The sequence below is a fragment of the Prinia subflava genome, chromosome Z, assembly GCF_021018805.1.
Source record: "Prinia subflava isolate CZ2003 ecotype Zambia chromosome Z, Cam_Psub_1.2, whole genome shotgun sequence".
Lineage (NCBI taxonomy): Eukaryota > Metazoa > Chordata > Aves > Passeriformes > Cisticolidae > Prinia > Prinia subflava.
Window position 1 is genome coordinate 937337 of NC_086283.1, and position 27768 is coordinate 965104.

The window sequence follows — 27768 nt, forward strand, 5'->3', positions numbered from 1 at the left end:
TCTAAGAAAACAATCTTCTCGTGTTTCAGTAGCTACCAAGAAGTTGTGCTCCTTCATTCCTTTTCCAGATTTCCTTTGTTTCAGGATTTGATGGCTGAGCCAAGCCAGTCCTGGAGAAGGCTGCATGACTAGCCCAACAGCAGTGCTTTGGTCTTGTGATTTGCCATGGTGATGTAATTCAAGACAACTCGGCTAAGACTGGATGGTGATGGTACTGCTAATAGACCTGAGAATTTAGTTCAAATCATGGGAATTTCAAAAATAATCTGCTGAAATTCTGTATATTTATCTTTTTTATAGTCTTCTCCAGCTCTCATCCCCTCTTTCCTCCAATTTCCACCACCACACAAGCACTACAGTCTTAATACAAGTAGATGTTTTTCATTACAGACCACATGACAAATTGGGAATGAGGAAAAAAAAATCAAGCCAATGTAACTGTACAGCTTTTTGTCTCACGCCTGACTACCACAGTCAGTAACTTAGAAACTAACCAGCTTGCTAGTTCTCATTTCAGCTGTAAACCTTCTCTCTAGTAATAAGTGTTGTTTACACACAACTTTTCTCTCCAATCTCCAGTTTATATATTCAGCTCCTACTTTGCTTTCTCCATGCTGAATTTTATTAAAGGTTGCAAACTGAATTAGGTAAAAGCACACAAACATTTTGACATTAGACAAGAGCTTTTTCCAGACAGAGACATTAACACTAAAATCCAGTTCAAGATGTCCAAGAGATAACTACTCTTTTTTAAAACACTTATCCTTTTTTAAGAATCACCACCATCACCACCAGTAGTCTACTGCTAAACTCCTACAGACTGCAGAATTTGTTATTTTTAAGAACTTCAATTAAAAATAAAATCTTCTCAAAAGGGACATGTGGGAGGTAGGAGTATATATCCTATCAGGATTTCATTTGAAGGATCTCTAAAAAAAAACCCCCCACTTCACAATAACCTGGACTAGGGTTTCCTTCATATTTTTGAAAAACAATATAAGCAGTAACTAAATTAGTTCCAGATTAAATTGCTCAAACTACAGGGAATTAATCACAAAACTATGTTGTGCTACAGCCTGGCAATTCAGAAACATCAGGTTTTATTATTGAACAACTTTGGACTGCAGTTCACCAAACTTTAACGTATTTTCTGCCAATCCAATATTCTCAGCGAAGAAAACGGAAGCTTAAAAATATACAAGACTTTCTTATAGAAAGAGTAAACCAAACACCACTGATGCATACACACATAAATATTAACAGCATGGGTGAAAAACATATACAGCCCTCATATGACTAATGAGGGAAAAGAGGTGCTTGTTTTATTAGACACACAGTCATTTGTTTACATCCGAAGAACTTATTGCCTAAGATTCCTCTGCCATCTTAGCACAAAACTCAATTTCGATCTGAAAAATTTTGTTCAACAAAACAAAAATGCACGTCAAGTAAGCCTCAATTCTGAAGTTTTGCTTTGCAGGTTTTAAGCCCTTTTATCATTAACTTCCCATCATATGAAAGGAGCAGAATGGCTGGAAATAAAGAATAACTCAAGCTGAACTGCCACTTCTAATAACCCAGTTTCCATTTAAACAGTGAGATGGCCGTAGGGTTTGAGAATTTGTCACTACCATGTACAGCCGCTGATAGTAACGTAAATGTAGATGAGATGAGCCAGTTTTAAGCAACGTGCTCTATTTTACCCCTTTGGTTATTAAAAAAAAAATCTATAAAGCTACTATGAAAATTAACAACTTTTTCTGGTTTTTAATGCAGGATAAAATAATTGCTGTGCTTGCAAGGAATGCACATAATTATTTTCAGCATTGCATACACGCAATAGAAACAAACTTTTTTATACATAGCACTGACAAAGCAGATAGACACACCGTTTCCACAATGAAAAAAGTTTGATCAAATAAACAAGCAACTGCATTAGTCTGCAAATTAGCATTTAGGGATAAAGATTTAGCTTTTCTGCACTGAGACATTAAGTTTTGCCTCAGGGAGGTCAAACACACAGGTCAATTAACAGCTCCAAGAGTTGCAGCTATTTTAACAGACATAGCACCCAATTTCAGATATCAATGCAAACACACCATCACAGGGCAGGGGGAAGAAGTTGTAACTTAAAAAACAATCTAAAATATTAAAATCTAATGCTCTTTTAACACCTTAGCCTTCATGATGAAAATAAGAGCACATTAAGTGATAACTCTGTTAAGTTCATTAAAAACTAACCAGGTTGCATGTTCCAAGCTGATTTCCTATAGCTCATAACTGAGTGGATCAATCCTAGCCTGGCAATCACTTTGCTTCTCTCCTGTAGTACTCAAAGAATTTTTCCAAACATGTACACAGCAAAACTGAAATTCCTTTTTTTAGAATAGTACATCTTCAACACATAGGCTGAATTTGTGAAACAAAAAACCTGATTCCTCCGAGTTCATTATCCTAAAAACAGAACACTGAAATTAGACTGCAGGTTTCATGGGATTTTCTTACTAAGTAAATCTCAAATTATTCATCAAAATAATGTGAAGCTACGGCTCAGAGTAACATTTTTTTTGTTGAAAAATACAGAATTTTTAATTTTTTAAAGTAAAAAATATTAATTGTTAACTTTCAGGTTTAGCCCATTAAACATTAAATCAGACATGTGAAATGCTAGAGCAAGCACATACTGCATTAGCATCTATATCCAAGAACTGCCAAACTGTCCATTAAAACTTTTGAATAAATCATGGGGAAAAAATGTCAAGAAGCAACTAAATAGGAATGACAGGCAAACAACCAAAGTGGAGATGAAATCACATGAAAGGAGTGACAAAGGAAATCAGTGCAAAAGACCTGTAAAATGCACTTCCAGTTAACCCAGATTTCACAATCTCCTGTTTGTGAATTGTACTTTCTCAGGCACATATTTGCTATAATTTTTGCCTGCATTGAGTATGTGGTTAGCCAGCAGTATGGATTCATCCAGCATATAATTCAAATTTAAGTTAGTGCTTAGAATGATCAAAAAATAGTGGGTCTAAACAAAAACTCTGTTATGTAAGAGACACAAACCAACTGCCTAGAAAAGGACAAATCACCAGCACAATGGTCCCTAGCAAATTAGTGTGTAAAATGAATAAAGATTATATTGGTCTAATTAAAATTATCTACCCACCTATAGATTTTATCTATCCACCTATAGATTTTGACCTTGTGTATTTCCTGTACGTAACATTACTGGGTTTCATTAGACCTTAATTTAACTTTGCTGAATGGTCAGGGTCCAGCATTTGAGTTTACTCAATCACATCTTCCTCCTGATGTTCCATATAGGAAAAAATTACACATGTACAAAAGGAGGCACAGAAGTGTATTCTTTGCATGCTTAAATGTTCAAATCATGCCAGACAACTTAAAAAAAATATGCATTTAGAGCCTGGGTTAGAGGCAGCAAGTAAGAATCTGATAAACATTTTATTTCAATAAATTGCCTCCATAAATGAAGCAATTACAATTCTCAGATCTCTACTGTAAATCTGAGTTGACACTAAAACACATCCCTGCTAATTATAAACCATGTTAAATTTGTCAATTTGGCACCACTGGCACGAAAAGCTGATCACTACTACTTTCACCAAACTGAAGTAAGATTAAATGACAATTAAGGAGGAGATATCCCAGATCCATATATTAATTTTATATAAATTTAATACAACATACACCACCAAGCAAGAGCCACTGTTAGCTCTCTCCCTGACACCAGCAAATTTCTCTGGTGTTTGATGATGAAAATGAAGTAGATTATTTATATTTACATACTGTACATGCTAGGCAAGGAAGTTTGGCATTAAACAGTCCTCAAGTCACTTTAATATGAATTAATTCTTTGAACATCATATAAGAGGAAGCAGAAATACTTACTAGTACAGCACTTCATTTGCTTCATGCCTTTCATATCTAACAGTTTCACACATCAGTCTGAAAGAAAATAAGTCAATTTTAGTAAGGATTCCTATCAGTGCCACAAAGACTTCAAGTTCTAAAGTCATTCAGCATTTCCACAGGTAACTCCAGCACTTACAGAAACCATCCACTAATTTAAATCCAAGCTGACTCATAATTCAAGAGAACAAATAGTAAAATCTAAACATTTAAGTTATTTGTTCATCCAAGATCAGATTTGTTTTAGAACACTAGATGTAGCTGTTTCCATAAAAAACTCGACAAAAATAAGTAAAACTTATATTGATCTCATTTTCCACAGTGATGTGATAAAAGTAAGTAGCTTTATAAAAACAATTCTGAATTTTAGAAATGGTTTGAAATGTACTATGTGCAACACTATTCAGAGATGCAATATAATAACTATTCTCTTTTTCAAGTCAGGCCCAATAGATAAAACAAGAAATTATGTTGCACGCCTCTCATTTTGCTAAAATTCAGCAACTTGAAAATTACCATGAGATTTTAATGCTGAAATCCCAGAGGGCTCAAAGTGGAGAGAATTTCCTGCAGGAAAATCCTCTGTCTGCAGGGAAGGATTAAAGTGTTTTTGTAGTCACTGTCTGCCTGACAAATGTGGCATAATAGAGAGCAACTATAATAGAACTTACCACATACTAGGAAATGCAATGTTAACGTGATGTAGAAAAATCACAATGTCATTTCTGTCTATGGCGTCAAGGAAACAGCCCTTTGAATTACTGGGGGGGAGTGGGGACAAAACAAATCCCACTGCCTCCCTTGGTCTTTCTATAGCTCTGAAGCAGACTGCAAAACCCCAAGGCTATTTGAAAGTCAGACAGAGATTTACCTAAGAGGAGGCTCATAAGAACATTCAAATAAGGAACTATATTTAAATTCTGGAAATAAATTCTCTTTTCACACATAATCCATCATCAGAATCTCAGTGTATCAATGACCAGCTGCCAGCAATCATAAGCAGGCAAAAGCACTCAAGAATTGCTGCTCTAACAAAAAGTCTCCAAAAAGTTGATTTGAGGCCTGTAAGAGTTGGTTTGGGTTTGCCACCACAATCAATTGCCATTTACTAGATCATTCATTTCAATATTCAACAGACTGCTACAAAAGTCACCTTAGCAGTCATCTCTCACAGGATTTTACTTATTACTTGAGCCCACTAAGAAATAAGGCTTTTTCTGTTCACAAGTGGAAGGCTTGTAGTCGTGTCATGACTATTTCTAAACTGTTAATAGCAACTGACACCCTAATTCTGTTTGCAGAGAGACAGATATAAAACTTAAGAATTAAGTTTTAGCACCACAGCCTTTCTCACACTGCAGTATTTTAGATCTACACTTTGCACCATCTTTGAGAACTTTTCACAGCAAAAATGTCTCTATTGTATTACATTAAGCTTTATGTATTGCATATCAATTTCAGCTAATGAAAAATCTTTTTCCATCTTGGCACAGCAAAAAACTTTGACTCTCAGAACCATCTTTTTTCAGACACTTCTCTCCACCATAAAAATTTGGTCTTGTCAAAATCTTTTACAGACACTGAGAAGCTATTGTTTGCTTCTATCTTCTGGGTTTTCAGCTTTCCTCTCTGATCCTGTTTTGAGAGGAAAGGGGAGCACACACATGAAGCCACTGGTGAGAAGATACCAGAAGAGAAGTCATTGCTAGGAGTCAGATTCAAAAATTTAAATACTGCTCAAGGATAGTCTGTGCCCTACTGGTCTGGAATGATGCTGGGCAATGTGCCACCTAAGAGCAGGAGTCACAGGAAACAGAATCACTTTAACAAGCAAGTTTTGTTCCCCTCTGAATTGGGGCAGAAGGAAGCACATTCTTGATAAAGTCATGCAAGTTCATCACTGGCACTGAGTTTTACAGTATTTCGGTCCCATTATTATCTCCCCAGCAATAGGGGAGAAAATGCCTCTTACAGAAGGTAGCCAAGTGTTTCAATTTTTGTGTTACAGTGGAACAGTTAGAAATTACAGTGACCAAGTAGTACAAACTAGATTGCTTTCTCGAATATTTGAAAAATTGAATTAGTTCTGATCCATACTGGTGTCCAGTTTTTGCTCAGTCACTCAAACATGATCTTTATCCGCTTCCTCAACAAATATAATAAATCACAGATGAGATCACCAGCAAGCCATATGCTAAGCTATTCACTACTAGAGGCTACATTTACAACATTCCATTTTAATGAATGTCAGAGGTTTTTGTGGCATTCCACTGCCACAAGAAGAGTTGTATCCTAAAGGACACTACAGAAGCTTTCAGTCCGACATCTGCCGGGAGCCCAGCCTTTTCCATGTATGGTACTGTAAACAGAAGCTCTCTTTGAGGAATTCGCTATGCTGGGAGAGCGAGTTCCACACATTCCTCAGCAAGAACCTCATGCTGCACAGGAAGCCAAGAAGCACACATTAACATACCACACAACCATATGTGCACACTTTGATCTTTATAAACAAGTTAACATCAGCTCAACTCCAGCTGTGCGAAACTTCACGTGCTGAAAGTATTGCATATAACAACGTAACACAAAACACTTCAACTGAACGCAGCCATGACCTCCTTCCAAAGCAAAAGTAATTACAGAGACTTCTCTGAAGTTAACATTCACATTGCAAAATGTGTCTCGAGCACTTTGGAAGAAAGAAAACCCCGCCTTTTGTTTTCTCCAAATCACAGAATATTGGCTTAGGAATGTAAACTCCCACAGGATGATGAAGCAAGAGGTCAGAAATTAGAATCTAAACCAGCATTAATCAAGTCAAAGTTGCTTCAGCATCTTCAGAGGTGGCACATGTTGGCAAAGCTCAGGATATAAAACAGCAGTAATTCACCCTCTCTGCCCACAGGGCATACAGTAGATATGCTGGCCTCCTTCTGTATTGCCAGCCTCATACTAGAGCCCAAATACCCTTAGAAACCTCTGCTAAGATGCTTGTGGGAGGATAACTGAAACAATTACTTCAAAATCAAACTAACATAAGCCTTTACAAAAAAAAAAAAGCTCTCAGGAAAGTTTTGACTTTAATTCATTTGCTTCATGAAGCATTTTAATAAAAAGTGTGGATGACATTTATCAAATATCTCTACTAAGTATTATTTGCATGTGTTGTACATAACGTCTAAAATTTCTACTCAAAAGCAAGCACAAACTGAAACAGAAACTGAAAAACAGACTCTGCTCTCATGATTACTATATTACATAAATTATTTCATCAATATATCGGCTTGTACTTTGTATGTAAAGCAGTTCTTTCTAGTCTAAAAGTTTGAAAAGAAAACAATTGCATCCATAATAAACAGAAATAGGAAGGAACAAGTAGAGATACAGCATGCAGACATACAAGGAGGAAGAGTTAGAAAAGTAAAGAAGATAAGAATGCAGTGATACACAGTTTGAGGTAGGGTGCACAGGAGTAGTATACGGTTACCAAAATTACTGTTCCTTTGCCTTGTTAGTGCATTAACATACATGCTTTTTAATGACAAAGTATCATACCTTAGCTGATGCTCCCTCAGATTAGACAATGCTTCCATTCCATGTAAATACGAATACACAATCTCCAAGTCCTACAAAAATAAGGAAAACATTTTTAGTATTCTCAGTTTGGTACAAGCTGTCAAAATACTGGTTTTAATAGCATCCAAAGCTCTCTTGACAGGGGTAGTAGGGAGACTTCCAGGAGGTTAAAGGCAAACTGTAGGAACACTTTTGATGATAATCTGGAACCTCACAGGAGGAAGAATAATAGCATGCCCAGTCAAATACAGAAACCTTTCAGTTTTTCCTGTCATTACTCTATGTCTAGGAAACAAGCCTAGTCCAGAATTACAGTGAACTATTTTGCAGCTAGCACAGTCCCACTTTCCAAAGCCAACATCCCCAAAACTTTCATTTACTTTGTAAAGCAAGGTCATAAGAAATCGGTCTTTTCATGTTCAGGGGAAAAGGAAAAAAGTACAACACAGTCTAACAAAATACCCCATTGTACAGAGGTATTTCTAAAATTGTATCCTCTTCAAACGGAAGATAATCCACAATCTTAAATGAGAAAAAAAGCTGGCATGAACAGAAAATTATTGGCACAAGATAATAAGAAAAACCAAACATGATCCTAGTTACAATATGGTGAAGTTTTACATTCCACCACTGTGGACTTTCAATCTCCAGCTGACAAAACATTAGTAAAGATACAAAAACAACATCCAAGACTAAAACATCCTAAAACACAACTGTGGAAACTCTAATGCCAGTCTAGAGGCTTTGCTCAACTGCAGCATTTAAGAGAAAGCTTCAGTGAAGCCAACAACGTCTATTTAGAGTGATTTAACTTTGGCTCATTGATTTCATGCTGTTTCATCATCTTTTTTCTTATTTTAAAACTTGCTAGTTGAGAGACAAAGTATGATCCATAATTCATTAAAAATCAGAGCAACAGTCCACAACCACTAGCTGTGGCTGACAAAGCTGAGAATAAACTAACACCAACACAAATCTCATGACCTACTGTGAGATCTTTTTCAAGTAATGGAACTATATCAAAACTTGAAATTTATGAAAGATTTGCTCACTGTGAAATATTTGTGAATTTAAAATTGTACTGAATTTAAAAAGTACATAAATACTTGTTTTCACATACAACGAAAGAATGCTCTTCGGGGAAAGACAAAGATTTGACATCACAGAGAGAACTTGAATTGAAGAAAGAAAAAGAAAATCTCATTAAATACATTAAGTGCAGAAATATGCTGTACTTGTTAAAACCATGGTACAGATAAGAAAAGATATCAGGAATTACACACAGTGGCTAGGGCTAATAGATGTCTCTCATTCTGTCACAAAAAGAATGTCTTTTTCTCACAATGGAAAAGGCAAATGTTCAGTTTGAAAAAGCAGAAGAAACACACAAGCCAAAGTGCTGCAATTTCACTTCAGTTTTGGTCCTTCTGTTCCCTTGCCCTCTAGAGGCTTTGGTCCTTCGTAGAGGAGAGGGCACCTCAAAGACAAAAGTAATTATGCATGTATTGGGATGGAGGGACTCTGCACATACAAGGTTCTGAAGAGAAAATACAGTGGTGGCTCGCCTTTTTACTGTTTTTTTCATACGAATAAAAGCGTGTGAAAAGACATGTCTGCTGCAGTCAGTGACCTGCTCACTCGCCAGACAGGCTGGAGGTGAGCAGAGGCTCCCAGGAGCCCTGTGCTGGCGGCAGGGTAAGATGCAAGCCAGACAGTCCCCGTGGCACCGCTGCCGCTCATCCAGACGTGCCCGACGCCACGGCACAAGCCAACAGCTGCCGTGGGAAGCTGGGACGGGACCACTGAGGATGGGATGCTCATAACAGCATCTTACATGGAAAAGAGCCTGGCCAGAAAGTGCTGCTCTTTCTACTGCTACTCTGAAATGAGTTCGTCTCCAGCAAGCCTCTAACAACAAGCAGTGAAAAAAGGAGAGCAGCCTTCTGCAACAATCTTGCAAGGAGGTTTCTCTGGAGTGGCAGAGACTATCTGCTGTGAAGCATTCTCAGAAGAACAGAGAACCATTAAGGATGCTAGCTTACAGACCAGGAGTGGACCCGTGCGCATGCGGTTTCCAAAACACAAACCTAGTGACCAACCCCACAGATGTTGTACAAAGGAGTGATGAACACAGGTTGTGCTCCGAGAAAGATGCAGCTGAAGTGCCTCAGTGCAGGGGGAATGCATTAAAGCAGGGAAGGGAGTCATAGAACCATAGAACGGGTTGGGTTAAAAGAGATGTTAGAGATCATAATTCGGGGCAAGGTCATAAGGCAGGGTCTCCTTTCACTAGGTAAGGTGTTCAAACCCTCATCCAGACCAGCCTTAAGTCATTCTAACCAATTGCACAAGCAACAAGGTACATTTAGTGTTGTCTTTTTTTTTTAAGTAATTCCCTTTCAAAATACAAACATACTTGTCAAATATTTGCAAATACAACATCCTATAGGTCCCCAGATAAGGAACTGCAGATGGTAGAAGCCCTTGTGTAAAAAAAATAAATTAAAAAGATAAAAAGAGATTTTTAAAAATTAAAGAACTCAAATAAAAGAGAGAGGTGAGAAAATAACCACAATTAATTAAGTTTTTACTTGTGCTTCCATCATAGTTGCTGGCTAAATTCTCTCAGTGACGAGGTATTCGTCACTGAGAGAATTAAAGTGAGGAGCTTTTTTCCGATTTGGAAAACAAAAAAAAATTAAAAAAAAAAAAAGGAGAAAAGGGCAGCAAGAAAACATTCTAACATCTCAGCTGCCATGCACTGGATGTTTCCGACAAGTGCCAAAGTGAGCTGCTGCCCCTTCCTTAAGCGGTATATTCCAGAGCCGTCTGGCAGGGAACAGCTCCCTCTAGCACCAAAAGTTTGGCATTGAAATTGAACTAACAAAAAACCAGCAACACCTCTTACAATCAACTTCTCCGTAATACTGCAAAGTACAAAAAACTACAGAAGAGTCAAAAGAGCAAATATATATTCATACGTGGTCAGTAGGCTCTGCATACTTCCAGTCAGCCTGCAGCATTAAAGAGGAGGAAGGCAATTTTCAAAAAACAAAATCAGAGTGTTGAGTTGTTGTTAGGTCATATCAGTTTTCCATTTATCTCAGGAAAAATTACGCTGTGCTTACTTGGCAAAAATACTCATTATTGAACATAAATAGCTGTTTCAACTTCTTAATTCAAAATGAATTGACAGAATGCAAGAGTCCTTTGGAAACATCTGTGCAGAGCATTGCAATATCCTAAGCAGATTCTAAGTGCTTGAAATGAAACCATTTCACAAAAATAAAACACACACACACACATAAACTTAGGCATGTAAGCTATGAAAGTTTTTGATTTTGATATTGAAGACACTTGACAAAAGCTAAACTTTTAAATTTCTCAGGAAAAGAACTCTGTCTTTAAAGGATATGACAAGCCTACATGATTTATGCTGACTAGTTAAGCAAAACCCTTGAAGCAGAGGACAATTTAAGCCACTGTGATTTACACAAACATTTCTGCCAGTTCGCAGTGTCCCTGAAAGCTTCCTCTAGCTAATGCAGATATACACAGGATATGTAGAAGTAGGCAAACGGCAACAGCACAGATGCTTCCCTGGATGCTGTTTTTACAAGGCGTGTACCCAAATAACCACGGGAGGGCAGACTGAGCCACCGAAACCTCAGAGAACGTCATTCTTTCCAGTTGCTCCCTTCATTGTTTCGAATATAACTTTGTAAGACTTCGAACAGGCCAAGAGAACAACGTGAATCATCACCACCCAACTGGTTAAATGTTCTGCTGCAGGAAGGACTTATCCAAAAGTGCAAAGGAACTACCAGCTTTCTCCCTTCTAGTTTTATCCAGCCAGCAGAATTCTAAAAAAAAAAAAAAAGAAAAAAGAAAAAAAAAAAAAAAAAAAAAAAAGAAAAAAAAAGAAAAAAGGCAAAGGCAAATCTATGCAAAGGCTCAGCTGATCTTGCTACACAAAGGTTGTGGTAACAGCTTGAAAACAGCTCAATGTAAACTCCAAACCCAAAATTAAATGCAAAGCCTGCATTAGCGCAGCTTTTAAAGCATGTTTTTATTTAAATCAAAGCAAAAAGACTGAAATCTAATCTACACTTAAATCTGTACTGCAGCCAAAGTCATATGCTTGGGTTGCTGTGTGGGAAGCAGCACGAAACTTGTTTAATTCAGTGTTATTTCTTAATTTACTTGTTTCTCTGGTGTCAGATGGATCACTTTAAAGTTCTGACTGTACTTTGAAACAAAACAGAAACACCCAAGTTTTAACACAGATCAACTTCAGTTAGATCTGCAGAAACATACTGGTCTGCAACCTTACTTCTGCTTTCCATTCTAATAATAATCTAAGTTTATGCCCAGACTTTCTATCCATTTGATTTGTGCTTTAAACATATTTGCCAGTTACACAAACCAGAGAAACTCAAACCAGAACGCTGGCCCCAAATTCATACTAGCTTAATGAAGACATTTTTACCTTATTAAGATGATAAGAGATGTGAAAATTTGCTATTTTGGACCAAAAAACTTAAATATCTCTAAAAATTGCAATTGGTTTCAGTCCTGGTTTGCATTAAAGTGTGAAACTACAGGCCAAACTCAACTATTCATACTTGCCACAGTTAAGCAAAATCCTGAGAAATTCATTGCTCTCCAAGTAAGAAATTCACTCATTTCTTTGACGTGGCAAACAAGCAGAGAGCAGCTTTCATCTTATAATAGTTTGGTTTCTTTCAAATCAAAAGGCAAAAATAAAAAACAAGCTAACTCCTCAATTCATGATCTTGAAGGATAGGAGAAAAAAAAAAAGCAACTTTTCAAAGCACCTAATAGTCACCTGAGGCTCAAAAAGATCTGCGTGCTGAGAGTACAGTGCATTTGGAAAGGCTGATCTCTGAAAAATAACCTATCTTTAGTTCACACTTGGCCAACCACCACGGGAACTAGGCTCAAGGGAGAGGGGGTATACTCACTCCCCATCACATGTGGCCACTCCAGACCCCACCCCAAGCCCAAGTTCACTGCTGTGAAGACAGGAGGTTCCACCTGGTCCCTACATGCTGATTCCTGCCACCTCCCCAGCCCCAGGGTGAGCACCTGCTCACAGGGACCCAACTTCCCAACTTCAAGCTACTCTCTTGGCAGCGCGAGACTCATGAGCTCCCGTGTCCAGGTCATGGAGACAACCGTCCTGCAGCCTGGAGGAGGTGGGACCTCAAAGTCTTTGATGGATTTCAACAGACCATGAAACTACTGGCAGGAAGAGAAGCATTTCTATATGGCTGACTGAACAGTTATTTTAGCTCTGACTGGGACCTCCCTAAACTGTGATGTACTAACAAGAGCAGCAATGCCAAGCTTTTTCTTCTTATTGAGCAACGAAGCCACAATCCAAAACCAGGCTGTTGAAGTCCTGCCTCTCTTTTGTTGTAGCTGCAGGATCTTGTCTTTTTTTCTTCACACACCCAGTACCTGCAATCATATGACTATCAGCCACTAGGGTGGCTATACCAAGCAGTTACATTCCTGTTTTTTCCCTCTGCTACTGATTTAGCATTGGCCTGTCTGACTGCCTCTACTGGCTCACTGAGGCCAAAGCAGTGCCAGCATCACCAAAAGAGTCTGACTACAGCAACATCAATCCCATCTGGCTCACACAAAAACTTCCATGTGCACAGAAGAGCTGTGGGCACTCCCACGTAAGTTTGCTCACATCTGCTTCACAATAAAATGCCAGGCTCTCACCCAGAGCAGCTCAGGAGATGACACAAGTCACTGCCTTCAAAGACAGCGAGGTGTGCAGGCAGGCAGGGCAGGGCAGGCGGTGGGGGAGCACATCAGCTACCCCAGCCAAATCTCCCTCTGCAGGCAAGACCTGAGGGGGACTGAACACTCAGCACCTAAGGGTGAGCTCACATCTCGCACATACTGACCTGCAAAAGACAAGAGCAAACCACAAAAATTCATTTCCACAGTGACAGAAAAATCCAGTATTGCTGATACCAAAATCACTGCCACGCACACATGAAGGTGAATATTTCATCTTCACCTCCTGTGTGCCAGCAGTGAAAAAAAACCTGAACACATTCATACTGCTGTGCAGGAGCATGCCTAGGTATGTACACATTTATCACTGAGCCATAAAGAGATTAAAAAGAAGTATTTGTCTGCAAATTTTTAACATTCTTTTTCTTACACCACTACCTTCAAATTCAGGTGGGGGCACTACCACAAGGGAAGCCTGCCAGTACCCAACCTATTATACTACCGATTTAAGATTAATTTTTCTTTTTAACTTTACTGTAAGCTACATTAACATTTCTCTGCAAGCCATTCTTACTATTGTACATAAAGATCTGTGGCTTAAAATAAACTAAAGCCGAAGTTATTGGAAATCATTTATTGATGCTGAATTGGCAGCTATACAAGAAGAAATTAAATATTTAAGTGAAATTACATATGTTTAATGGCCCTCACTGGTTCTTACATGAATGAAATTCCATGGGCCGTGCTTTAAGGAAGAAGATAAGTTTTGTAAATTTACCTGAAAGTTCTGAAAAATCTTACCATCTTAACCTGTATGCATTTATCTCAACTAACATGCATCATATTCTGATGAATTTCCCAAGGAAATTCACGACAAAACATTACTCCACAGCAGCCAGGCACGACTAAGCTTGGGAATCAGCCTTCACCAAAAGGGAGCTTACAGGCTGTCCAGCCAACCCACGCCTTTACTTCCTCTGGGCAATGGAAAAGAGATACTGTATTGATCTTGTGAAGAGTTGTTGACACACAAAAATTGTTATTTTTAACTCCACCATGGGGAGGGTAGGGGTATTTGTTCTGGGTTACGGGTGGAATTGTTAAACTGGATTAGAAACAGGAGGAACAGGCAATTTTAATGTGGAACTGAAGCACCCATGCATGAAGCTAATCAGGAGCGACTCCAAAACCCCATAAAGAAAAAGGAGAAATTCCATTTTCCTGGGAATAGTCCCAGTACAGAACAGAAACATGCTTTTCCAAAGACTTAACTGAATTACTGCTTCAATGTCAGATGCTGGAGAAACACCATAGCATCACAGTAAAATAACTGCAGAGAAATATGATGTTTCAGCTGGGTCCTGAAATCAGCTTTCCTGTCTTTCAAAGATACTTTATTTCTTTTGTAAATTATTCTCTTTCTTTAAAGAGCTTCTCTCAAAAGACCATTTCATTACATGCTCATTTCTGCATTTTAGATTTTATATATATATATGTATTTGGAAATGTACAAAAATGAGTTGGAATGTTCAACGACCCACCCACACTAACAGACTTTTAACACTGTCTCAAGAGTAGTCCAATTGATTCTACGTATCCTGCTGGTCATAAAGCTTTCAGCAGAATAAAGCAAAAAAAAAAAAAAGACATTCATTATTATAATCATCCCATAAGATTGGGGGGATGAACATGGAAAGGGTAAACGGGAAATTAAAGCCTGCCATGCCATAGAAGTCCATGAGCAAACTAATGAGCATAGGAAATTACAGGGTAGTGCAGTGCATTTCTTTTCTGCTTTCCAGACTCTCAGAAGTCAGACAGTTAAATGCTTAACACAAAAGCCCAAGTTCTGCAGTCAGAAATCCAAAGGTTGATCACATGTCCAAATGCAAGAAAAACAGTTCCACCACAAAAGATCGTTCCTACTGACAGCATAGTCCATAATTATAAAAAGCACTTCAGTTATTCACCATTAAAAATATAAGTAGTTGTCTTTTTGCATCTTTTCAATATTTATTGCCAGTAGTTGGAAATTTGTATTAAGGCTGATAAATCCATTTTCACATTCATTGCACAAATATTCACATCTTTTGTTGCAGGGGTTTTTTTTTAAGGCTAAGGAAAGTTTCAAATTGTTTTGAGATAGGGTTATTTATCCCATGTTTTTCATTTGCTATATGAAATAACACCCAGTATCCTATTAAACAAAAATCAATCTTGCACTAACAAATACATCAGCTACTAAACATGGTGTTATTAATTTTTAAACAACTACTTCTAGCAGAGACCAATTTTATGTAAGTTTATTCAAATATATAGTACTATAATGATTGGCAGCTTTCAGTTTAAAAATTCTTTTACAAAAATCAGGAACTGAAAAGGGAAAAACAAAGTGATACACAAGTGTCCTGGAGTTAACAGTCAAAAAGTAACTCCAGTTGGCACCAAGTTGTGATGGCAGAAGCACTTTAAAGGACATCAGCCTAGAGATCAACATCACAAAGAATAACTAAGGTGTCCAGGAAAAGAGGACCACGGTGTGTCACCTAAGGTTGCCTTCCAAAAATAGGGTCAGTACGTAGCTGTGCTTAGAGCTGTGACAGCAAGATTAAGATATGACAGTTCTCAGGTACTTTTAGTGGTGGATTTGGGGGACTTTCTGAGAGTGCTTAATTAGTCTACAGGTTTCAAAGCAGGCAAGTTAATATCCATGACACCAGTTTACTCAAAAGAACTATAGTTCACACAACCGGGGAATAACTAAGCCAGTCAAACAACTTGCCATGAAGGAAGCATATCAATACAAACTTGACCTAGACAAAACCATCATACAAACTCCCTTATAGTGGGCAAGGACAATCTATTTTCCAAAAAAAAAAATTAAGTTTCTGTAAAGCCTAGGTCATGGTACTTCAACATCATAGCCACAGCTACACAGTATTCCTTCTTCAAATGCATCATTGAAAGTGTTGCAGTCATTACAAAAATCCCAACAAGGTACACCTCACAGCACACTGGTACTCACGGTGGATGAAGACGTGGTGGACCACATGTGTTAAATGGGGCAGGTATTCCAACTCATGGGCAAAAATGTCACAATGACATAGAAGAGGTGCCTTTCATCAGCTGATATGTGGTAATTGCTCCTGCAAATACTTTAAGCTTTCCATTGTGGCCAAACTGTAAATTCAGTCCCAGGATAAGGCAGAAATGTGCCTGAGCTGATGAAGGGGTACCCCAGCAAGCCACCTCTGCACAATCACCTGCGATCATCTGTCTGAAGCTGAAGCTGTAACAGTCCCAGCTGTTCACATTTATCCAAATTCTAAGATATGACTGCATTATACCTTGCCTTTGAAACACGACCTTGGAACAAACCTTCTTGTGCTGTTGGGAAGGAGCAGCCCAGCAATGAAATGGGGGTTTCAGCACTGTCCCGAGCACTGAATGTCATCATACTCCAATCCTCTCGTTTGTGATTTTCTCCCTCACCAACCGAAACCAAACAAATCCCAAAACAACCCAGGAACACAGGCTGCACCCTCGTCAAGAAAAAAATCAATTCCCAGGCACAATTCAATCCCAACCAGCCAGCAATACACTCCTTTCAGAACTCCTGAGAGCACCAGGGCCACCTCCACTTTGTAAACTAGAGTGTTCTAGGAGCCAGCGATTCCAGGGGAGACCCTGACCACTCCTCCAGAGGTTGCCTGTCACAAACCACTGAGCTGGGCTTAGGCAATGAGGAGCTTCAAGCTGCAGCTCCTGGCTTATTACCATGACAACTCACATCCAGAAACAAAAGGAACCCGCACGCGTTGAGAACTGTGCTCTGCCAGAACTTACTACAAAAATATCTCAGTAGTACTAAAAATCAACAGAAAATACAGGGACTTGTTTTCTGCGGCTGGCTTACAACCATTTTATATTGCTGGCTTACAACCAACCAAAGCAAAAACACAAAACAAACTAAACAAAAATAAGGTTCCTCTTTCTAACCACAAAGGCAACAGTGGGTATTTGCTGAAGTAAAATTGCACTATTTCTTTTTGCTTTTGAGATTTTGGGGTTTGTTTAATGGGAAATTATGTTGCTCCGTTTCTGTGTAATTGTGAATTTAAAAAAAGAAAGCAGCACAATAAAATCAAGGAAGAGGGAGAAGACATTACACCACAACTAATTTCAAAAGTTTATATCCCAATATATATCCTTTACATTCATGTTTTTAAAGAAAGCATCAGAATTCATTTAGACAGGCAGAATTTTTCCAGTTGAACACACAACATAGCCAAGAGTCATGTTCTTTTTTTTTGTTAGCAGATACATTTCCAGCATATTTCAGAGCATTGCTTCCAAGAGATATAAATCTTACTTGAAGCATCAACAGTAGGTCACATGAAAATTATTCCCAGGCTATCAGGCAAATGATCATACTGAAGTACATATTTGCATGTCAAATCATTCTTCACCCAAAAATTAGTATCTCAAAAGCTACTGGTGGTCACATCTTTCCAGAGCTGGCACTACTCCTCTGTGTAAAGGAGGCAAACAGACAACTAGCTGAGGTCTTAAAGTACTTTCCACAGAGTAATCATCAAGCCTGATTTTATTTCTCAGATCAAGCATTTTCTGAAACAGAGACTGAATTTAATAACTCCAAATTTTTATCTTTTGGGATTGAGGGTTGTATATTTTTTTTCCGTCTTCCTATAAGGAAGGGTAGAATTCTGACAGGGATGTAAGTTTCAGGTTTGCTTTTTAAGTATTACTCGGGCTTGAATCAATTTCCGTGTTTCAGATGGGCTTACTGGGGTCACTGCTCTGATCTAACTTCAGCACACATCTTCACTCTTAGAGCGGAACACTAATCACCTCAGAAATTTGCACTTCAAATGGGCAAACATCCACAGAGCTCAGGCTTCGGTAGGATCACGGTGCTGGTGAAGCACGGCCCCTCCCAGGCCACCACACCGAGACGTAGATGAAGCTCCGAGTACCATAAAACCAGACGGAAAACACAAGCCCTTCCACGGCTGAATGGGTTAGACTTCCATAAATTCAGGCTTGATGATTATTCTGTGGAAATAATTCTTCAGAACTTCCGTTGTTTGTTTGCCTCCTTTACAGAGAGGAGCAGTGTCAGCTCCGGAGCGATGTGAGCACCGCTTTTGAGATCAAGATGCTCTCTCGGGCACCGGGAGAGCAGCTGTACCTCAGTGAGCAAACCCCGCCTGGCACAGCTGCCTGCTCTCTGTCTCGGGCTTCTGCTGTGATCCTTCAATGGTCCAAGTCCAACAAGCAGAAGCCTTGCAGGCACCCACAGACCCTGCAGCAGTGCCAGGGCACCTGGCTGGGTGGCAAAGCAGGCGGATGAGCTGGGTCCAGCACGTCTGCTCTGCCTGTTGAGGTGAAGGGACACAGAGCAGCTGCAGCTGAAGTAACACATCACTGTCCTTGGTGGGAAGGACGTGAGTGTCTTGGTTCAGTCTTACCTGGCACAGCACCCACAAGAGAAAACCGTCAGGAAACCGCACGGAAGAATGCAAGAGAAGTCACACAGTGGAACTTCACTCTGCCAGCCCCTAAAAAATCCCTTCTGGAGGGAACAAACCATTCAGCCGGTTTGGCTGTACTGTTAAACCATAGGAGAGGATCTGGAACCACCCTTCTCAAATATCCCCCATTAGCAGCTCCAGATAGCTCTTTCTCAGCTCTTTGAAATCCTTTTCATCTCATCACACCTGCTGAAAGCCTCCATCAGATCCAAATCCACTTCCATGCATCAGACAGCTCAACACCAAGACCTAACACCTACACTGTTTGTCAAATAGCCAGCTCCATGCCTTAAACACCGTATTTGTATCACAGGTTACAGAGCTGGGCACACAGACATGATTTTCACTCACTATCACACACAGAGGAGATTCTGAAAAGGCTGGAAGCTGTGTATTAAGCTCATTGCCACATACACGGTTCCCATGGCTGGGTCTGTACGTGTTTTTCCATAACTCTACCAACAACCATAAAGAGACAGAGATATTGCCAGTTATTTTTTTGTGTCCAGGGACCTCCTAGTTAAGAGCACAAGGCATCACAACAGCAGTGACTGCTCTAGGCTGGCCTACAAACCATCTACTGAACTAGAGTTTAATTTCTACGAACTCCTAGTGAGATACGTGTCACAGCTGATTTTTATCTTTTTACAGAAGTTCAAAAATATCCCTCCACATGTTACACGCGTTTCTCTCCCCGTAAGCCCCAACAAAGAGGGACATTTACAAGTCAGCAGGTGGTGCAGCCTCCGAAAGACCAACAGCAAGTGTTGCGGGATTGAGAAACCAAACACACCGACACACTGTCCACAGGACAACAGCAGGCAGCCTCTCAGAATCTTAATCCAGCCCATATTAAAGGGAAAGAGGGTTTTCCATAGTCTTTCCAGAGCAGGACCATATGTCACATGATTTGCTCAGTGCAAGTTAAATACGTGTTTGAGATATAACACTGATTTCCTCTTGTATAATAAAATACATACCCTTGGTTTCAAAAGAGAGTATTTTGGCCTAGTTCTCAAGCCTCGTTTTTTATAAACTTTTAAAACAGTTCTTGATATGTAAAAACTTACCGGTTGATTTGCAAACTGGTTTAGACTGAGCATATGACAGCCATCCATTTACCAAATCTTAACAAGATACTGCTTATCAACTCCTGAGCAAAGGACATTTGTTCTTAAACCAAGTGCATACCTTCACGGCAGTTTAAAATCATGTGCTGTCTCCAAAATCAGACATTAAAGGTATGCACATTCCTCATGACAGATTACTCCTTATCTCCTGAGCTTGACGACTCACTCTTAACATTAAAAACAACTCCAAACAGAGCTCAGGTAAGGCATGGCAGTGAAACACCGCGCCCCTCCCAGAAGCACTCAGATGGACAATAGGTGCAATCTCTGCCATCGGAACACCACATTCAGTGGCAAGAAGCCCTTGCAATTAGGAACCCAACTCGAAGCACGTTTCAGCAGCACATCACTATCTAAGCATTCCTAAGACTGTACTAATAAATATGACCAAGGTTAACTAGCTGCTTGCACAGCCCTCAAATGTATTAAAACATGGAAGAAACAAACACCTTTCCACGTTTTTTCCCGTGTCTGCCACAGGAAAATAGGAGTCCAAACATGATTTCAAACAGCAGTGAACCTTTCCTAAAGATACAATGGCCTATGGTGATGGCTGGATGACCAAAAAACCGGGAGACCCAGGCAGAAACACTGCCATCTCCTCCAGGAGCCAGACAGGTGGTAGCCAGGAGCTTTAATCCAGGAACATCTGCTGGGATATGTGGATGCACCACACTCACCAGTGATTCTGAGCTTTAGGCAAAGAAGGATGATGGGTGCCAGTGACTAACAGCAGACGACTCCTGCAAGGGCTGGCCATGGTAACTGAGGTAAATAGCTGCAGAGGGATGGGAAGGCAAGGCACAAGGACACCACACCTGTGGTGTTCAGCACAAGGACCAGAGATCAGGCAGGTTTGCTATTAGCTCTGGCTTCCATGGCTGTCTGTTGGTACTAACAGAGCTAATTACTGTTTCTGCTCTCTGCTCCCCAACCCCACTTGGAAGGGCTCATTAAGTCAGGAGCCAGGCAATACCCACAACAGCCTCCACTACACTTAAGAGAGCACTTCTCTGCTGGAGAAATAAGCCACAGAAACCCTGGAGAGTGAGATGCAGAAGGCAGATCCACAGGGAGTCAGCTCAGGAGCAACAGAACTGGATCAAAACCAGCTCTGTGGAAATCCAAGGTGCTTTCTGCATCCTGTTCACTATGCCCAAGACCAAAAATAAAGCCCTGTAGTTGCACCATCCCTGCATCATCATAGGCCTTCCTCGGTGTGCCTGCTGCCTCTCAACTAAAGCATCCTGCAGTCCTGAACTCTCTTTGAAAAATCATCACAGCACATGAAAACTGACAGCGAAGCCTGTAAGTGTTAAAAGACCTTTTCCTTTGAAGACAACATTCTCAATTACATTTAACACAGATCATGATTATTCTAATGTCACACATCAAGGAGTGGTTTCTCTGTCAGATTTTATCTATTTAATATTGACATAATCAGCAGTCTCGGACAAATTATCTAGTTCAAGAAACAGCAGTCAGACTGCAAACTTTTCATCCACAACACAATGCAAGCGTTTTCAGATTATAAAGTCATTGTTTCTATGTACAAGACCCATGCACTACAGCTGAGAGCTTCTGACAAAATAAGGTTTTACCATGTCACATTAGCCCCTCTGCCTTACCTCCCTCACCACCATTTCAAAAGTTTGTTTTTTTCAAAAAGAGGTGGAAGGTTTGGCTCCTTTGTGAAACTATCAATTGCTGTAGACTGGCAAATACATCCACCATTTGTTTTTTCCTCATCCTTAAGTCAAATAAATTAATTTCTTATATTTCTAGTGTGTTCCCTTCTGTAGTTTCAGTAATACTAGCATTTAGCCCTAATAGGCAGACACAGAGTTGATGGTCAGCATAGAAATGAATTAGAGGTCTCAAAGCAGCTGCTGGAGGGAAAATAGTCCTAAAGAAACTACCAGGGGAGGAAAGAACTTGTCACCTCTCTTGGCAGTCTCAGATACTAGAAGAAGCCTGAATGAATCCAGCAGCAGCTCCAAGACCCCACACATTTAATGGCAAGCCAAATCCTGCAAAACTGGTAAAAGTTCTACGGAGTTTCCAGCTGTACTTTTAACTAAAGCTTTTTGGCATTTGTGAAGGTACAAAGAGCAGCCAGGAGCTCTAGAACAAGCACATAAGCTAGACGTGTCTATAAAAACAACCAGCAATGCAGTCATTTTCTTGTAAATTTTGTAAATACTTTATGTCTGTTCTCAAATAGAAGACCCTGCAGCTTCAGTGAGCTCAGCTGGTTACAGCATGGTGCTAATAATGCCAAGGTTATGAGTCTGATCCCCATACGGGCCATTCACTTAGGAGCTGGACTCAATGATCCTTGTGAGTCCTTTCCAACTCTAAATATTCTGTGATTCCTTCCCTTCTGTACTTTGAGTGCACTGAGACTGCACTGCTTATGCTTTATATTTATCCTCCCACAGCTGAATGGACTGAAAATAAGGCAAAATCTGGCTGTGGATCTGTCACAGGTAACAAATTTAGGCTACCTGCAGTCTGACTCCACTTTGGCCAAATACTATTTGCTCACTTACATCTAGTGCACACGGTAGCACAAAATCTGCCTTGCATGCAGTTCGGGGGAACCTGCACTTACTAGTGCCCTGCTAAATTAAAATTCTGCCCTGAAGGATTGGGCAGACCTCTTTGCAACCTCCCAGAGACTGTCTGAGGATTGCAAGCTATGTACTGATGCAGCACATGTACTGTGTGCTGCCTTCCGCCAGCTCTGCTCGGGTGGGTACTGTACTGATGAAAGACCACGCTGACAGGCAGGGACAGCTGTTCCTCCAGTTTCAACAGCAAGTTTTGCCAGAGGAGATTCCCCAGAGTTACAGTCATGATTTAGCTGGCTCTGCACAGTTGTCTAACCCAGGGGTCAAGGTCTGCATTTTTTTTTTACCATTGACTTGCGCTTCCCTTTCTGCTTCTTTTTTTCCTGTTTTGTTTTTTTAAGACTTAAGAGTTAACTTAGAAGTCAAGAACAGCGAATGCCTTGGTCTGTGTTTAGGGGAGTTGGTTAATTATTGAAATACTACATTTCCATTTCAGTATATGAAGAAGTCATAGATTTCTAATCTCAAATTAACAGAGCTGTTTCCTTCCAAGGAGATTTTGATTTTCTTTCCTATGGCACATGACAAGACTCTAAGATCAAGCTTTAATGCAAGAACACATGCTCTCTGAAATTATTAACTTGCACTGTGAGCTTACAGAAGATACCAGCTGAGTAAGAAGTAAGAGGGTGGCTATTTGAGGTTAGCTATTTACTAGGTTAAGGTTACAGTCACACACAGGGCACATACAGAGCACAATTAGCCACAAAAGTATATGAAAAGACCATTTGCCCTTTAGGGAACCAGCTGATAATTCCAGGCAGTTCAGGGTCAACATGATATCCTTTACTGCATCATGGGGCTGGTGGAGGTGTCAGGCAGGGTACTCCCCTGCCATTTGGGGGAATGGTCACAACAGTGAGGGTGCAGGGGGGTGACAGGAGAATGCTAGGCTCAGGCTACTGTAAGAAAGCCTACAGCTTCCTTCATTCTGTGCTTTCTGGAGTTACTTCGAAGATTTTAAGTGTTTGGGGAATTAACTACATCATTTTGATGTTTTAAACAGTTGAATAATGAGTTGAATTCTGAGAAGCAGGGTTGTACAATAGATCCTTAGGCATTTCTCCTTTTGAAGCTTTGGCAGTAGCTGATCACCTTTTGGCGTTGGTATGGTCACACGTGGTAACTGGGAATTTATCTAAGGCCAACTGGTCTTTGTTTTGCTGCAAGTGATTTAGAATTCCCAAGGGACAGGGAACAGAAACAAATACTGCATTCAATACTGATCCAGAGACATAACCAAAGAAATAAGCAGAAGTCCCAGTAATAAACTAACAGAGCTGCAGCACATTTGATTTCAGAAGCTTTTCAAAAGTTGCTTACAATGCTCATCTTCATTCACTTATACCTATGAGGACTTGAAAAAAAAAACCCTTTTGCAGAAGAAATTTGACTGGAATTATAAAGGCTTATCAGCAAAGAAAACCTGAGTTTAATTTTAGATGCTGTCAACAAAAAGAAAAATATTACTATGCTAACAGCCTTACAGGAACTGATGAAACCTGCAAACTTGATCCGAAAAAGTCAGAATATAATTCAGAGAAGTGAGACAGTAAGAGCTGAAGTTCCTAACAAACCTACAAATCAAAGGTACATATCAAAACAGTGAATCAAGGACCTCATCTTTTATTACAACATATTTATTCCTCTGATGGAAGAAAGAAGGCTTTTGTACACATCCTGTATGTATCTCAATTTTTGTCACTTATGAGTCCACTAGCTAGTTGCAAACTTTTTTGACAGCATGGAAGATTTACAACAGAGAGAAATAAGGAAGAAATTAAAATAAACTGGAAGCAACAATCTTGGAGGCTGAGAATCACAAGGAAGGCACAAGTTAAGAACACCAAACACTTGAAAACACAAATATTTACACAGATTCTTAAACTCACAGAGTAACTCTTTAAATATTAATAAAACCCAAACCTGTAAAGTACTTCATACCAACACAAATGACCTGAAACAAAAGATCAGCTTTTCCAGGCTTTCTAAATTAAAGTTAATATTTAATACAGAGTTTTCTTTAGTCCAGTTTTAGTTAAAAGTGAGTTCTATGTTAGCTAATCAGAGCATCCTACTTGCTTTCAAGTTATGAATATACTTTTGTATGTTACAAATAAAAGATGACCTCAAGAAAAATGGAGCTTTGCTATTTTTTAAGTAAACACAGCTTATCCAAATTGTCAGATCTCATAAAAAAACAATGCTTAGATGTCTGATAGGTAACATTTTGCCCAACAAACAAGGAAAGCAAGCTCTCATTGTTGGGCCTCATGGCAAGCTGGCAGTGGGCTCAGGGAGGGAGAAGCTGGAGCATTTGGCAATGGAAGACCAGGAAGTCAGTATCTGGCTGTCTGACAAGACAATTTTCTGGCTGTAATCTCATTCTCTTAAGCAAATTAAAATAACAAAAAATGCTCTCATTGCCCTTCTGGTTAACAGCACTTCATTCACTTGAACAGCCTGCTATTTGAATCATTACTACGACTATTACCAAGAATAAGTTTTATTTCTGACCTCAAACCAGCAGAATAAATTCTCAGAATTCCCTCACTACACTGAGATGGCTCATAGAAGTCCAACTTAACTCTCAGAAAGTGCTTTGTTGGTGAGTGCATGCTTCATTGAAAACAACAACATGCATCACATATGGAAAAAGGGTTACTGGTAGACCATTTACACAATGAACACAATAATCCTGACCAAGCAGCACCACACAAAACCTTTCTTCTATTCTCTATTCAGTTGATACTAAAAAGCACCCTAAAGTAGCCCGAAGCAACAGTAAGATGTTGAAAATTCAGTAATTGGAAGCAATGTACTGAAATAGTCTTCCAACAAAACATACACAAGATTTCCAAACAAGAACTATTCCACTGCCCCGGTGTCAACACTTTTCTCCAGAACACTGTACTAATAAAAGACATGAAGCGGCAAATCAAAAAAGCCCTTCTGAGAAGTATAAACTCTCAGCCGGAAGAGACCATGTGATTGTCTCAACTCCTAGGCACCATTCAACAAGAATCACATTACCGGAGAAATACATTTTGACATTATTAAAGTTCTTGATTTAGCCTCTATGTACCTCACTGTTTACAAGCAACCACAATGAAGTGTCAGAAGATCCAATGAAGTGCCTGCACTTTTTGAAAGAAGTCTATATTTATTCTTTTAATATCTCCTACATGAACATTTCAACACCAAATCCCGCAGTTAATATGGTTTTAGAAGGTTCTGCCTCAGGTCAGTATCTTGAAAAAAAACCACTTAAATATTTTTAAGCTTTTTATGCAACATGAAAAGCAAAAGTAACCAAACAGTACATCTGGTTGTCCTACTTCACCATTACAACACCAGAAAAAAACAGTAACTGTTTTGAGACCAAGCACAAAGATGTCCTAATTACTGGAAATCCCTCAACAAACCTAAGCAGCAGAGCAAGATTAATAGTCACAAGACCCAGAGATTAATCTATTTACCAAAGAATCTGTGCAACAAAGCAGTCTAATACTGAGATTACTGAAGCTAGATTTTCAACAAGATAAGGGTCAGGAGACCTAAACACTGCAAAACATCTCCCTAATAATGACTTCTTATAAAACTAAAAATACATTCCAGAAGAAAAAGATATTACCTTGATTACTTCCATTTAAAATGTCTAATTCAACAAGTAAAACTCTCTAGATGAATTAAATCAAGTGCCAAAATTACTATAAATACATTACAATGTGTGAAAAACGTGAGATGATTAATTCATGTTCTTATGATAAACTGGAAAATTATAAAGCTGTATAAATTTATATCAGGTAAAAGTCTATGTTTCAGGAGGTTTCTGCAGCAGATGGTGAAACTGACCACCCTGAAAATCAGGCGTCTCCATTCAGAAGGGAACAAAAGACTTTGCAGCCTTCTCAAGTATTGGGAGGGGACCTGTTGAGATGAGCCGGATCAGCAACTCACACCTCGGGAGCCACTTTCACAGACCATCAAGCAATATCACCCATATCTCGAACATTCATCAACTATAAGGATCCATAAAAACTGAATATTAACACAGGGACTTGGGAGGGGAGCTCTTTTTCAATCCCACCGGAGACGAATTTGGGTTTGAATAACTAACCAAGAAACAAAGGGAAGTATGGGGAAATATTGCCAGAGGCAGAATAAAGAGTATAAAAACCAAGCCTCGAACATGGCAAATTCATGAACCCATCTAGAGACACCGACTGTTAGGTTCTGTGTCTCTGGGGTCACCCTTGGCTCAACTTTTCCCGGGAGAAATTCTGTCAACTAAGTGTCGCTGTTTGTGGGGTTCGTATTGTTTTGTTTTTATTGTTTAAAATTGTTATAATTTGATTCCAAATTTTGTGATTTGAATTTTAATAAACCAAATTATTGAATTTGGCAATAAATTTGTCCTGGCGTTTATAACACAATGTAAGCCAAGTAACAAGATAACTAGTAAAATACGTCCTTTGTTTTTAATTACCTTAAAAGTACAAGAATAGATGCCAAAGGCAAAAAAATAAAAAATAAACAAAGGCCCTACCCAACTCCCACCCTCCTCTCCATTAAAAAAAATCCTCTGTGTTGGAAAAGCATAACCACCAGTGCTAAACAGCATAACCAATCAGTAAAATAAAGCCAAAATTTAATTGCTAATAGGAAGAAAAGGTCTAAAACTCTAATTGTACAAAATTATTTATTCCATATGAATATATGGAATGGATTCTCTTCCAAAAGTATTTATTACTGCTTTATAAGGAAAGAAAAACAACCAGTGTCATATCTAGAGCACAAACCTACTAAGGTTTATATATATATATAAATGAAATTATTATAATATATTTTTTAAAGGCTGATCAAGTTAGTTGAACCAAGAGAAGGCTCAGAGGTACCCAGATTGGATGATTGGCTGCAAGCAAGCATCACGTATCAGTCTTCCAAATCCCAGTTCAATCAAAGGTGGTACAGTGAAATTCAATAACCCAGAACATGGAACAAGACAATTCAAACTAGAAATTTCAAGGGCTGTTGGAGTCTTCGTTGTGTAGCTTGCTTAAAAACTCGTCTTACCAAGGAATTCAGCAAATTTTATCACTTACACTAGGGACAGATGGCTTTCAAAAGACAAACTGACTGTAAGCTACATGTATGCCA

At 39.3% G+C, this 27768-nt stretch overlaps 1 protein-coding gene across 7 annotated transcripts in view; it reads right to left on the reverse strand.

Moving 5' to 3' along the window:
* RAPGEF2 (Rap guanine nucleotide exchange factor 2) overlaps nucleotides 1–27768 on the reverse strand; it is a 194276-nt gene that overhangs the window by 119988 nt on the left and 46520 nt on the right. For all 7 annotated transcript variants that reach the window (XM_063421782.1, XM_063421779.1, XM_063421778.1 and 4 more), the window contains exons 2-3: nucleotides 7492–7562; nucleotides 3919–3975 (exon numbers count right to left, since the gene is read on the reverse strand). In XM_063421782.1, coding sequence (XP_063277852.1) covers nucleotides 3919–3975; nucleotides 7492–7562 — 128 coding nt within the window. The remainder of the gene's footprint in view (nucleotides 1–3918; nucleotides 3976–7491; nucleotides 7563–27768) is intronic.